A 15,514-nucleotide genomic window follows, 5' to 3' on the forward strand; every position below is an offset into this window, starting at 1 on the left:
GCCCCTCTCTTCACCTGAGGGAATAGCCTTGGGCCCAAGAGAATGGAAGAAACAGTGCCGTACCCCCCCCCCCCCCCCTTTCCTACGCCACTGGGAAGAAACCTGCAGTTGTGACTTTGGAGTCCTTGTGGGAAGCCATTTCGGATGTATAAGCTTCTCTCCTTCAAGTCTCTGCTTTCTTTGGGAATGAGGTACATTTATTGAAAGAAAATGTCTCAACTCTATCTAAGGACCTGGGGCAACAAGCCGTCAGAGTAGGCCCCTTAGAGAATGAGATAAAGCAATTCCAGAGCTTTGTTTCTGCTACTGTTAAGGAGAGGAATATTCAGGTCATAAACTTAGATGTCTGGATAATCGTCTCAGGAGGAATAACCTGAGGTTTCTGAATTTTCCTAAATCTCCACTAATTCCTGCAATGGATATGCTGAGGAAATATTTTCAGGAGATATTAGGGCTTTCCACCCATAGTTAGAGCCCAGTATTTGAGGGTTTCCACTGATGGACTTCAATCTGAATTAAATCTTACCGAGTTTCTGGAAAGCTCTTTGGAAGAAAGAGAACTGCACTTCTGGTGACTTTTGCTCTAGAACCTGATAGGAACAATATTTTTCGTCTTTATTTTCATCATATGAAAGCGAAGTTTTGGGGCTTATTAATACAAATATTTCCTGACTTTGCTAGTGATACCCAGAAAAGGAGACAGGAATTCTTGGCTGTTAAGCCAAGAGTTCTAACTTTGAGTGGAACCTTTGATCTAGAATTTCCTTGCAGATGTATGGTATCTCTAAATCATGTTAAGTATTACAGACTGGTAATCCTGACGTCTGTGCCGGGCAAAATAGTGGAAACTATTATAATGAATAAAATTACAGAACACTTAGACAAACATGGTTTAATGGGACAGAGTCAGAATGGATTCAGCCAAGGGAAGTCTTGCGTCATCAATTTGCTTCATTTCTTGAAGGTGTGAATAAATTTGTGGATGAAGGTGAGCCAGTTAATGTAGTGTATCTAGATTTTCAAAAACCTTTTGATAAAGTTCCTCATGAGAGACTCCTGAGAAAATTAGAGCGCCATGTAATAGGAGGCAAGGTTCTGGTGTGGATTAGGAATTGGTTTATTGGACAGAAAACAGAGGGTAGGGTTAAATGGTCATTTCTCTCAATGGAGGAAGGTGGCGTGCCACAGGGATCAGTACCGGGACTGGTACTATTTAACATATTTATGAATGATATGGAAATCGAAATGACGAGTGAGGTGATTAAATTTACAGATGACACAAAGCTATTCAAGGTTGTTAAATCATGTGCGGACTGTGAAATATTGCACAAAGACCTTAGGAAATTGGAAGCCCTGGGCATCCAAATGGCAGATGAAATTTAATGTGGACAAATGCAAGGTGATGCACATTGGAATGAACAATCCAAATCATAGTTACCTGATGCTAGGGTCCACCTTGGGGATCAGCACTCAAGGAAAAGATCTAGGTGGTGGTGTAGGTAATACACAGAAATCTTCTGCTCAGTGTGCGGCGGCGGCCAAAAAATCAAACAGGATGCTAGGAATTGTTAAGAAAGGGATGGTGAGTAAGACTGAAAATACTATAATGCTTCTGTATAACTACATGGTGCAACCACACCTTGAGTATTGCGTTTAGTTGTGATTGCCGTATCTCAAAAAAGATAAAGCGGAATTAGAAAAGGTTTAAGGAAGAGTGGCCAAAATGATAAAGGGGATGGAACGCCTTTTGTATGAGGAAAGGCTAAAAAGCTTAGGGCTCTTCAGCTTAGAAAAGTGACGGATGAGGGGAGATATGATTCAGGTCTACAAAATCCTGAGTGGTGTAGAAGTAAATCAATTTTTTTTTACTCGTTCCAACAGTACGAAGACTAGGGGACACTCGAGGAAGTTGCATGGAAATATTTTATCACTCGGCAAATAGTTAAGCTCTGGAACTCTTTGCCGGAGAATGTAGTAACACCATTAGCGTATCTGGGTTTAAAATAGTTTGGACAAGTTCCTGGAGGAGGAGTCCATAGTCTACTATTGAGACAGACATGGGGAAGCCACTGCTTGCCCTGGGATTGGTAGCATGAAAAATGTGCTGACCCCAACTCATCCCCAATCCTCCTTCCCCAGCTACTACTGGGATCCCAGTGGTCCCTTGTGTCTCTTGAGGGCAGAAGCGATGCCCATTCGCTCCCATTGTTTCATAGCCTTGTTTGAAATCGCACCCGCAACTACTAGTGGTAATCCTGCTAGGGTCTTCACAGCCTAATCCCTAGCAGTAATACCACGATATTACCACTAGGGGTCACATGCACAATTTTGAACACAGAAAATGGAGGAGTAAGACCAACTGGGCATCACCCCTTCTCCCACTACACACCACGGACCATTGTAATCCTGGTAACAGCTGGGGTAGGGGGATCAAGGAGTGGGATCAGCATGTGATATATTCAGTGGCGTTGCCAAGGGTGGGCCTGGGTGGGCCCAGGCCCACCCAGTAGCAGCACATCTATGATGTGGCTGGCAGGGATTCCCCAAGCCCCACCAGCCGAAAACTCCCAACAGCTGTCCCTCCTGCATACCTTGTAAATACCAGATACCTGCAGTGAGCAGCGACTGATACATACTGCTCGCACCAGCCCCACAGCCTTCCCGCTGATGTATTCCTGCCTATGCGGAAACAGGAAGTTACATCAGAGGGAAGGCTGTGAGGCCAACATGAGCAGTGTGTATTAGTTGCTGCTCGCTGTCGGTAAAAATCTGCTATTTAAAAGGTATGCAGGGGAGGGGCTGATGTTTGAAGGACCATATGGCATGCAGGTGAGAGAGGGAGAGACCAAATCACTTGCGGAGTACTTCTGCCCACCCAAAATTGGGTGTCTGGCTACGCCCCTGGACATATTGGAGAAGGAGGGGGGCAATTGGATGACTGAGAGGTCTTGTAGTTGCTGGCGGGGAAAATTGCTGACTGGGGAAGCTAAAATAAGGGTATTGTGACTTTAGGACATTTGGTCATTCCATGCCAAGCGGTCTAAACCTTCCCACCATCATGTCTCCAATTTTGTTCAAATTTTATCTGTTGCTCGAGTCAGGTGTTAAACGAAGTTTCCCAAAATTTGAGGTCTCTAACTGCAATAGTTGCAGATCTAGACCCCCTTTTCTGAAAGGTTGTCAGTCCATGAGCGCGCGACATTTACCAAAATGCCATTTTTGGGGTCTAATAAAATCCAAACACATTTATAAGAATGGCTAAAAAATTCTAATCCTGTACAGTTTTTGATGCCAATTCCGATGAAATACATTTTAACATTATGGATGCAAAATCCAGTCAAACAAGTTGACTCAAAATGTGCATCAAAATTGGTTGCGACTCATCGGAACATGTTTGGACCAATATTCAGACCGCAACAACTTCCATGCAAACAAAGATACGGACTTGAAATTTTGAACAAGCATTATGCTTGTGCTGGACATAATACTGCCAGATTTGCAACTAACCAGCATCTATAACCGCCCTGTAGGATCTCTTCAAAGTAGGCACAGTCAGCGCAAATGGTAAAATGTACCAAAGTTCAAAGCCAATTATTAAAAAGGAGTCTGCCTGAATCAGCTTGTGAACAGTATCATCTGAAAGAGAAAATTGTGCTCTACAACACTGATATGTTTTTGTTTTGCAATGCCACCATTAAGTAGCCATTTACTCAGGTCAAAGTATGTTATATTTAGTACACTTGTTCTAATTTTTCTTCATTGCTAGGAAATTGAGTCTTAATAGTCACTTAAAAGTATTGATATAATTATTAATTCATATTTTATTCGTTGATTGTCCAATCGTTTATTGTGCGCTGTTATCAGTTTGGTCGTGCCATCTCAGGTGAATATTCCAGCTTAATAAATTAGTGATGCTGAACAAATGGATAAAGTCACAAATCTTCAGCCTGGGCAGTATGTTGCTTGCATTTATGGTGGATTGGAAACGTTTGTGAAACGTCAGTTGAACAGAAAGATGCTTTCATAAGCTTTATGCATCCTCATGGTCCCGCTATTTCATTTTATTGGCCGGTAAGACACGATACTTGCTGGATCCCAGAACAACTTATCATTGCTGTTATTCCAGCTCCATCAGTGACATCATCTGGTCGGCAATATAGTTTCCCTGAAACCGTTCTCTTGCAGATCAATGATGCTTTCAGAATGATGAAGTAACTGAAGAAGGCAGGCTTGGGAACCTGCAGTGAAGTAACTGAAGAAGGCAGGCCTGGGAACACAATCAGGCTTGGGATCCTACAGTAAAGAAACCCATAATCAGGCCTGGGATCCTGCAGTAAAGATACCCACCCCCCGTGGCTGTTACTGCATGGCTATCGGGCGTGGCCCCAATGGCGATGGGGATGCTGGTTTCAATGTGATAACCAGTAATGCTCAGCCATCATGGACCAACGCAATACATCGTGCACACAAAATATAACATACTTTGACCTGAGTAAATGGCTACTTAATGGTGGCATTGCAAAACAAAAACATATCAGTGTTGTAGAGCACAATTTTCTCTTTCAGATGATACTGCTCACAAGCTGATTCAGGCAGACTCTTTTTTTAAATAATTGGCTTTGAACTTTGGTACACTTTACCATTTGCGCTGACAGTGCCAACTTTGAAGAGATCCTGCAGGGCGGTTATAGATGCTGGTTACTTGCAAATCTGGCCCTCTCCACTCAACCGAAACTGCGCTTACTAAAGTCTCCAATGACCTATTACTGGCTAAAACCAGAGGTCAATATTCCATCCTCATTCTTCTTGATCTTTCCGCTGCTTTTGACACTGTCGATCACAGCATACTTCTCGATACCCGGTCCTCACTTGGATTCCAGGGCTCTGTCCTTTCCTGGTTCTCTTCCTACCTCTCCCTCCGCACCTTTAGTGTTCACTCTGGTGGCTCCTCTTCCACTTCTATCCCTCTGCCTGTCGGCGTACCTCAGGGTTCTGTTCTTGGTCCCCTCCTCTTTTCTATCTACACTTCTTCCCTTGGCTCATTAATCTCATCCCATGGCTTTTCCTACCATCTCTATGCTGATGACTCCCAAATCTACCTTACTACCCCTGATATCTCACCTTGCATCCAAACCAAAGTTTCAGCGTGCTTGTCTGACATTGCTGTCTGGATGTCTCAACGCCACCTGAAATTAAATATGACCAAAACCGAGCTTCTCATTTCCCCCCCCCCCCCCCAAACCCACCTCCCCACTCCCCCCGTTTTCTATTTCTGTTGATGGCTCTCTCATTCTCCCTGTCTCCTCAGCTCGAAACCTTGGGGTCATCTTTGACTCTTCTCTCTCTTTCTCTGCTCATATCCAGCAGATTGCCAACACCTGTCGTTTCTTTCTTTACAACATCCGTAAAATCCGCCCCTTTCTTTCCGAGCACTCTACCAAAACCCTCATCCACACCCTTGTCACCTCTCGTTTAGACTACTGCAATCTGCTTCTTGCTGGCCTCCCACTTAGTCACCTCTCCCCTCTCCAGTCGGTTCAAAACTCTGCTGCCCGTCTCATCTTCCGCCAGGGTCGCTTTACTCATACTACCCCTCTCCTCAAGACCCTTTACTGGCTCCCTATCCGTTTTCGCATCCTGTTCAAACTTCTTCTACTAACCTATAAATGTACTCACTCTGCTGCTCCCCAGTATCTCTCCACACTCGTCCATCCCTACACCCCTTCCCGTGCACTCCGCTCCATGGATAAATCCTTCTTATCTGTTCCCTTCTCCACTACTGCCAACTCCAGACTTCGCGCCTTCTGTCTCGCTGCACCCTACGCCTGGAATAAACTTCTTGAGCCCCTACGCCTTGCCCCATCCTTGGCCACCTTTAAATCTAGACTGAAAGCCCACCTCTTTAACATTGCTTTTGACTCGTAACCGCTTGTAACCACTCGCCTCCACCTACCCTCCTCTCTTCCTTCCCGTTCACATTAATTGATTTGATTTGCTTAATTTATTTATTTTTTGTCTCTTAGATTGTAAGCTCTTTGAGCAGGGACTGTCTTCTATGTTTGTGCAGCGCTGCGTATGCCTTGTAGCGCTATAGAAATGCTAAATAGTAGTAGTAGTAGTATTATGTCCAGCACAAGCATAATGCTTGTTCAAAATTTCAAGTCCGTATCTTTGTTTGCATGGAAGTTGTTGCGGTCTGAATATTGGTCCAAACATGTTCCGATGAGTCGCGACCAATTTTGATGAACACTTTGAGTCAACTTGTTTGACTGGATTTTGCATCCATAATGTTAAAATGTATTTCATCGGAATTGGCATCAAAAACTGTACAGGATTAGAATTTTTTAGCCATTCTTATAAATGTGTTTGGATTTTATTAGACCCCAAAAATGGCATTTTGGTAAATGTCGCACGCTCATGGACTGACAGCCTTTCAGAAAAGGTGGTCTAGATCTGCAACTATTGCAGTTAGAGACCTCAAATTTTGGGAAACTTCGTTTAACACCTGACTCGCACAACAGATAAAATTTGAACAAAATTGGAGAACATGATGGTGGGAACTTTTTTTAATTTTAGACCACTTGGCATGGAATGACCCATTTAGGAGGCAAATTCTTTAAAGTAGGCATGTGTAAACAATTAAAATAATGGCATATACGTGTGTACATACATGACAAAAGTATGTCTAAGTCAGGCTTTCCAACCTTTTTTTATTGGGGCCACGTTTAATATTTTGTAAGATTGGGAAGGCCAAGAGATGTGTGCTCACACGCATGCACTCACTCAAACTCTCTCCCCCATGCCTCCTGCCAGCCTTTCTCTCTCTCTCTCTCGTGTATTCCCAGCATTCGTCCAATCTCTTTGTCATGTACCCTACCACAGCCTTCTCCCAGTCTCTTTCTCTCTCTCCCATATGCCCCTCATAGCCTTCACCCAGTCTCTCTCGCTCTCTCTCTCTCAGGTACCCACCAGCCTTCTCCCAGTCTCTTTCTCTCTCTCTCATGTCCCCCCCCCCCCCCCCCCCCCAGCTTTCACCCAATCTCTCTCTTTCTCTGTCATGTACCTCCCTCTCCTGTCTTGACCCTGTCACTTTCCCCTCATCTTCACCTGCAGATTCTTGCCGCAGGATCCTTGCTTCCTCACCAGAACTCGTTACTTCTACACCACACAGCTGAAGCTTGCGGATGGACGAATTGCTGTGAGGAAGCAAGGATCTCGTAACAAGAATCTGTGTTTCCTACCAAAATTGTTAAGCATCTGCAGGCTAAGAAAAGGCTGTTGGCATGGACCGTAGGTTGGACAAGCTTAGTCTAAGTACTATTCTGTAACTATCTTTGGTAGTGTGTAAGTTGCAGGTAGGTGTTTGGGATATACTGGTGCACATAATGTATAGAATACTATGCTGCCCATTTATCTCCAGAAATGGTCAGTAATTACGCAGTGGGGGCACCAAACTAATAATTCTATTGAAACTGCGAATAATATCCAGCTGAGCTCAGCAGTGACTCGTTTCACACTGAGACGCAGCCCAGTGACTCGCTGTAATCATCATCGGTCAATCAACTTTAAATGAACTCTCTAGAAACTTTTTTATCATTTTAGAAGGTTTTCTTTTGTGATTTTTCAATATGTATCTGTAAAACGTCGCTTAGCTTATTCAGCAGTTTTTAGTCAAGCATATCGGGCCCACACTGACCTGGTCTGTTTCGGGAACCTGCTTCAGGGTCTGTTCCTCAATTGCCTTGGCTCTTACTTATTTTCAAAATGGGCTGTGTCTCAATGTAAAAACAAAAAAGGAGGTAAAAACCCTCACGAAACCGTGAGATACAAAACTTTTTGTTTTGTATCTCTGTGTCTCAATGTGAAATGAGTCACTGCTGAGGTCAGCAGGATTTCATTCATAATTTCAGTAGTATTATTAGTTTGATGCTGGGTTTCTCTAATCATATATCTCCAGAAGACAGGAACACACATACTTGTGGCCAATAAGTAGAGGAGTGTGGTAGCCGTGTTAGTCCACTCTTAAGGTTATCAATAGAAATCATACAAGAACGTAAGACCTTTGAAGTCAGAATGATTGAATATTTTAACACCCAACAGAAAGGACTTAACAAGGATCTGGGGTTCCTAGCCCATTATAAACCATAAAGCTGTATGTCTCTGTTGATCACCCCACCCCTCACCTATCCACACCCATCCTGTTAGAATATCAGTGATATGCTTTGATGTCCCCATGCATACCTCCTACCCACCCCCATCCTCCCACCCTGTCAGACTGTCATAGTAATGCTTGAATGTTTTCACTAATATACACTGTCAGCTAGCACATTTGCTTATTTCCAATCTGAGGAAGAAGGGCAACCTTCGAAAGCTAATCAAGAAATGTATTAAGTTATGTCCAATAAAAAAGGTATCATCTTATTTTCTTTTCCATGTTTTATTTTGTTTGATTTCTATTGTGGCCAATATAAATCCCAGTTATGCCAGTATTCCATAAAAAAATGGAGGCACTCGATTTCCTGTATGGAGCATGTGCCAATCAGGTGCCCAGCATATAGGCACATACATATAGAATTAACCCCTAGAGACTTATACAGCCAAATATTTGGCATTCCACAGGTGGGAAAATTCAGTCCAAAGCCCTTTGCAGTCTGCTCAACTGTCCTTTTGAAATTCCACATGCATCTCTCCCCTCATTCATCACGTCACTTTGACTTCTTATTACAGCTTCAGATCAAGCATGCGGTCACGGAAGCGGAGATCGAACAGCTGAAGAGGAAGGTAAGCTAGGGCATGAGGGTGCATACAGGTTTGGGAGAACATCTTCTCCTGCCCCTTCACCTCAGAACCTCTCCAGGTTGATATTCAAAGTGATTTAAGTGGCCAGAAACAGCTCCCGGCTGGTTGAATCACCTGTTCGGCACTAACTGCTAATTTTCAGCAGCAAGTAACTGGCTAGCACCAAACTGAAAGCCAGCTCTTTTGGGGGTGTTGAGTCAGCACTTGACCAGTTGCCAATATTCAGCGCTTAGGGGGTCTTCTCCTACTAACCTACAAATGCACTCGAACTGCAGCCCCTCCTTACCTCTCTACCCTCATCTCCCCTTACGTTCCTACCTGTAACCTCCGCTCTCAAGACAAATCCCTCCTTTCAGTACCCTTCTCCACCACCGCCAACTCCAGGCTCCGCCCTTTCTGCCTCGCCTCACCCCATGCTTGGAATAAACTCCCTGAGCCCATACGCCAGGCCCCCTCCCTGCCCATCTTCAAAGCCTTGCTCAAAGCCCACCTCTTTAATGTTCCCTTCGGCACCTAACCACTACACCTCTATTCAGGAAATCTAGACTGCCCCAACTTGACATTTCGTCCTTTAGATTGTAAGCTCCTTTGAGCAGGGACTGTCCTTCTTTGTCAAACTGTACAGCGCTGCGTAACCCTAGTAGCGCTCTAGAAATGTTAAGTAGTAGTAGTAGGGGGTCTTTTACACAGGTGGGCTAGCGTTTTTAGCACGCGCTAATGATTAACACGTTCTAAACGCTAGAGACGCCCATAGAAATATACGGGTGTCTCTAACGTTTATTGTGCGTTTATTTTTAGCACATGCGCTAAAAATGCTAGTGCGCCTTTGTAAAAGGGGCTTCTTAATCAGCCAGGTTAACCTCACAAATAGGGCCACAGAAAAGTCAGGTCCTATCTCTATTCAGTGTCCCATAGCCAGTTAAGTGCTAAATATCGCACTTAGCCGGCTATATTTTAGCCAGTTCCGCAAACCTGGAAATTCAATGCTGGAGCCCAGACATGGCCCAGCATTGAGGTTCTGGGTTGAATTCCGGCGGCGGTCAGCAAAACACCGATCGCCGCCATCTGAACATCAGACCTCTCATGTCTGTCTTGGGAGAACCATTAGAACATCTTCCTCTGTCTCTGCCTTATTTCCCAGCCCTGCTGTCTTTCTTCTCACTTGTCCCCTTCCCTCTCTCCTCCACTGCTGATCTCTCTCTGCCTCTCTCACTTCTCTTCATGATTGCTGTTTTCTTCTCCACTTTTCCTTTAGTACATAAGTACATAAGTAATGCCATACTGGGAAAAGACCAAGGGTCCATCAAGCCCAGCATCCAGGCTTCAACACCCGGCAACCCCCCCTCCCAAAAAAAAAAAAAGTTAATAATGTTCAATGGACTTTTCCCTCAGGAATCTTTAAATTCCGTAAGGCCAGCTGCTGTCATTCTCCGGCAACGAGTTCCAGAGTCTAACTACACGCTGAGTAAAGAAAAACTTTCTCCTGTTTGTTTTAAATCTACCATATTCTAGCTTCATCTTGTGTCCCCTGGTTTTGTTGTTGTTTGAAAGTGTAAACAAACGCTTCACATCTGTCCGCTCTATTCTGCTCATTATCTTGTAGACTTCTATCATATCACCCCTCAGCCGCCTTTTCTCCAAGCTGAAGAGCCCTAACCTTCTCAGCCTTTCCTCATAGGGAAGTCATTCCATTCCCTATATCATTTTCGTCGCCCTTCTCTGTACCTTCTCTAATTCCTTTATATCTTTTTTGATATGCGGCGACCAGAATTGGACACAATACTCAAGGTGCGGTCGCACCATGGAGCAATACAACGGCATTATAACATCCTCGTGTTTGTTTTCCATCCCTTTCCTAATAATACTCAACTTTCTGTGCGCTTTCTTAGCCGCCGCAGCACACTGAGCAAAAGTTTTTAACGTCTTATCAATGATGACTCCTAGATCCCTTTCTAGGTCCGTGACTCCTAACGCGGAACCTTGCATGACATAGCTGTAATTCGGGTTCCTCTTACCCACATGCATCACTTTGCACTTGTCAACATTGAATTCATCTGCCACTTGGACGCCCAATCCCCCAGTCTCGCGAGGTCCTCCTGTAATCTTTCACACTCCTCCAGCGACTTGACGACCCTGAATAACTTTGTGTCATCTGCGAATTTAATTACCTCACTAGTTACTCCCATCTCTAGGTCATTTATAAATATGTTAAAAAGCAGCGGTCCCAGCACAGACCCCTGCGGGACCCCACTAACTACCCTTCTCCACTGAGAATACTGACCATTCAACCCTACTCTTTGCTTCCTATCTTTCAACCAGTTCTTAATCCATAGTAATACCCTACCTCTGATCCTATGACTCTCCAGTTTCCTCAGGAGTCTTTCATGAGGCACTTTGTCAAACGCCTTTTGAAAATCCAGATACACAATATCCACCGGCTCCCCATTGTCCACATGTTTGTTCACCCCCTCAAAAAAATGCAATAGATTGGTGAGGCAAGACTTCCTTTCACTAAATCCGTGCTGACTTTGTCTCATCAGCCCATGTTTTTGTATGTGCTCTGTAATTTTATTCATAATAATAGCCTCTACCATTTTGCCCGGTACCGACGTCAGACTCATCGGTCTATAATTTCCCGGATCTCCTCTGGAACCTTTTTTTAAAAATCGGCGTAACATTGGCTACCCTCCAGTCTTCCGGTACCACACTCGATTTTAGGGATAGATTGCATATTACTAACAGTAGCTCTGCAAGTTCATTTTTCAGTTCTATTAATACTCTGGGATGAATACCATCAGGTCCTGGTGATTTACTACTCTTCAGTTTGCAGAACTGACCCATTACATCCTCCAAGTTTACAGAGAATTCGTTTAGTTTCTCCGACTCGCCTGCTTCAAATATGCTTTCCGGCACCGGTGTCCCTCCCAAATCCTCCTCAGTGAAGACCAAAGCAAAGAATTCATTTTTTTTTCTCCACTACGGCTTGATCTTCCCTGATCGCCCCTTTAACACCATTTTCGTCCAGCGGTCCAACCGATTCTTTAGCCGGCTTCCTGCTTTTAATGGATCTAAAAAATTTTTTACTATGCATTTTCGCTTCTAACGCTAACTTTTTTTCAAGGTCCTTTTTTGCCCTCCTTATCTCCGCTTTGCATTTGGCTTGGCATTACTTATGTTTTATCTTGTTACTTTCAGTCGGTTCTCTTCTCCACTTTCTGAAGGATTGTTTTTTGGTTCTAATGACTTCCTTTGCCTTACTGTTTAGCCACGCCGGCTGACGTCGGGTCTTTTTTCCCCTTTTTCTAATACGCGGAATATACTTGTCCTGTACCTCCAGGATGGTGTTTTTAAACAGCATCCATGCCTTCTTTTCTTCTCTTGAGTCCATTTTTTATTGGACGATCCCTTCTTCTCTATCTTTCTTGACCCATCCCAAGGCTTCATAAAAATGTGTCCCTTCTGCTATTAGAGTCTTACAAACCAAACGTCTGAAGGGCGGAGGAGGCACCCATTGTATTGATCTGAAACAAGTCATTGAGAGTTGGGGCTGGAGTTCATAAATGAGTTTGGGTTATAGGGTACTTGTTTACATGAAAGACCTTCACTCTTGGACCACCATTCCTGCTGAGTTCTGTAGAAGGGAGAGGGGTTTTCTTTCTCTCTCTCTCTTTGATTCCTCTCTTCCCTGTTTCCTGACCATCTTGGCTGGGTGATGCTCCCCAGTGCACCTTCTGCTTCCTGTCTCATCTCTTCTCTTGGTGCAGCTGCAGGCCATTGAGCAGGAGAAGGCTCGCTGGCGTGTGGAGAAGGCGCAACTGGAGCAGGGTGTGGAGGAGAACAAGGAGAGGATGGAGAAGCTGGAAGGGTACTGGATGGAGGCCCAGAACCTGTGCCAGGCTGTGGATGAGCACTTGAAGGAAACCCAGTCCCAGTACCAGACCCTGGAGAGGAAATACAACAAGGCAAAGCGACTGATCAAGGAATATCAGCAAAAGTAAGAAGCAGGGGAGGGGTTTGCTATGCTGCGCTATGGATTTATATGGGGACAACAATGCCCCCATGCCGACAAAATTTGAAAAATGTTAAGGTGCTGGAGGATTAAGATAAAAAATAAGAAACTGTATTAATAAATTATTTAAAAGGCCGATGAAGACACTAGTTCCACAGACTCGATGATGTGACTATAGTTGACAGAGCGGCACATCTGGGGTCTTTTATAAATATACTAGCCGTTAAGCCCGTTAAAACGGGCGAGATTTCCAGCTACCCTCCTCCCCGCCGCTCCCTCCCCCCTCCATGCCGGGCCCCCTGCACTGACCTGCCGGGCCCGATACGGAGGGGGGCGGGAGCAGCGGTGGGGATTGGGGGGGGAGGGTGGAGGTTGGTGCGTGCGATGTTCGTTTCCAGGCGGCAGCGTCCGACAGTCCGACTCCGTTTCCCTCTTTGTTCCGCCCTCTGACAAAGGCTTTATTCTTGACGCAAGGGTGGGACAGAGAGGGAAGTCTCTACTGCGCATTTGCAGGTGAGTCGGTCACTTGCCATTTTTGTTTGACTAGTAAAAAAGGCCCGTTTCTGGCACAAATGAAACGGGCACTAGCAAGGTTTTCCTCGGAGTGTGTATGTTTGAGAGAGTGTGTGTGAGAGTGACTGTGACTGTGTGTGAGAGAGAGAGTGAATGTGTGAGTGTGTGTGTGTGACAGAGAGTGAGTCTGGGTGCGAGTGTGTCTGTGAGAGAGAGTGTGTGTGTGAGAACGAGAGTGTGTGCAAGTGCGTATGTGAGACACAGTGTGAGAGAGAGTGAGTTTTACACAGATACAGTGAGTGCGAGAGAGAGAGAGAGTGTGTGTGAGACACAGACTCTCTGAGACTGAGTGTATGAGACCAAGAGAGTGTGTGAGTGACTGTGTGACACAGAGAGTGAATGTGATACAGTGTGAGACACAGTGTGTGAGAGACAGTGTGTGAGAGTGAGAGAAAGACAATGACTGTGAGAGAGAGTGTGTGTGTGTGTGACAGATACCTCCCCCCCTCTCTGGTGTCAGGCCCCCCCTCTCTCTGGTGTCTGAGCGTTACTGTGCAGGACACTGAGCTCTGGCTGTGCTTCAAGGAACTGACCAATCCTATTTAATAGAATGCACCTCCAACATTCTGAAGCCGAGAAACCTCGTGTGGTTGGTCACTTCTGCTTGTGACGAACCCGGAAGTACGTGATGTCAATTGAAGAGATGGATACAGAGAGCAGGAATGCCTCAGCCATGCAGTCAGCTTCAGAATGTTGGAGGTGCCTTTTATTATATAGGATAATTCTTTTTTGAAAATGTATGTCTTTGCAAGTTCCCTGTCCTCTCCTGCTCCTGTCCGTGCTGGGAGTCGGAACCCAGATGATTGCATTAATGCGATATCCCGCTAATGCAATCATCCGGATCCTGGGTAGCACACAGGAAAGGACAGACCCGCAAGTAGGCAGGCAGGATGAAGCTTGCCAGGCCAGGGCCCCACCCCCCTGGAGGCTGGGCCCGGGGAATTATGCCCCATCCCCTCTCGGCGGCCCTGCTTTCCACACTCTATATCATCTGTGGACTTGGATTTCTCACATGGAAGCTAGAGAAGCATATTGCCAGCACAGATCCAAGGGGGATATTCTCAGCTGAGATTGTGGATTTGACAAAGGCTTTATTCCGCATGGAGATTTGAGGGTGGTCTATAAATCAGAGGAAGAGGCTTTATATCCCATAGGGAGTAGGATAGTTATAGAGATCCCAGCAGATGGATCTCAAGGTGCATTTGGTGCTAGTGGGTGTTAAGTATCCCCAGTATGGAGCAAGCTTCTTCATTGTGTCCAGGGAAGGGTAATGGGCTAGATTCTGTATATGGCACCTGAAAACTCCACATAGAAAAAATTTTATAGACTACACCTAGGCGTAGTCTATAAAGTTTCCGCACGGTATATAGAAATACTAGCCGTTGAGCCCGTTAAAACGGGCTACTATTGGAATGGGGGTTTTCCAAGGCCCCCCCCCCCCCCCGAGGTCGCCGCTACCGGTACCCCCCCCCCCCGGAGTCGCCGCCACCCCTCCACCCGGTCCGGGCCCTCTGTTCGCTATTAATTCAACTTACATCGCCGCAGCACGCAGATCAGCTGAGCTCCCGTCGGCCTGGCCTTCCTTCTCTGCCTGTGTCTCGTCCTCGTGTGACGTACCGTCGGCAAGGGCGGGACACAGGCAGGGAAGGAAGGCCGACCGGAGCTCAGCTGATCTGCGTGCTGCGGCGATGTAAGTTGAATTAATAGCGAACAGAGGGCCCGGGCCGGGTGGAGGGGTGGCGGCAGCGACTCGGGGGGGGGGGGGGTTACCGGTGGCGGCAACCTCGGGGGGGGGGGGGGAGCGCAGTTTCCCTCTCTGTCCCGCCCCCGTCATCACGTATTGACACAGGGGCGGGACAGAGAGGGAAGTCTCTACTGCACATTTGCGAGTGAGTTCGGTCACTCGCCATTTATATGTTTGATGCCACGTGACCAAATGTGATCGTGGCCATTTACGCCTTGTTTTACTTGGCATAAATCCTGACGCCTAAATTAGGCGCCCAGTGGGTGTATTCTATAGCAACACACGTAGATTTTAGAAACGCCTACACTTCCCATGGTCACACCTCCTTTTCAGCTATATGTCTTAGAATTTACATAAGTACATAAGTAATGCCATACTGGGAAAAGACC

At 45.7% G+C, this 15,514-nt stretch overlaps 1 protein-coding gene across 1 annotated transcript in view; it reads left to right on the plus strand.

Moving 5' to 3' along the window:
- PPP1R9B (protein phosphatase 1 regulatory subunit 9B) overlaps window positions 1-15,514 on the plus strand; it is a 97,566-nt gene that overhangs the window by 71,358 nt on the left and 10,694 nt on the right. Inside the window, exons 7-8 of the mRNA XM_030220412.1 lie at window positions 8,728-8,781; window positions 12,564-12,793. Coding sequence (XP_030076272.1) covers window positions 8,728-8,781; window positions 12,564-12,793 — 284 coding nt within the window. The remainder of the gene's footprint in view (window positions 1-8,727; window positions 8,782-12,563; window positions 12,794-15,514) is intronic.

Source organism: Microcaecilia unicolor, chromosome 12 (genome assembly GCF_901765095.1).
Source record: "Microcaecilia unicolor chromosome 12, aMicUni1.1, whole genome shotgun sequence".
NCBI classification, from domain to species: domain Eukaryota; kingdom Metazoa; phylum Chordata; class Amphibia; order Gymnophiona; family Siphonopidae; genus Microcaecilia; species Microcaecilia unicolor.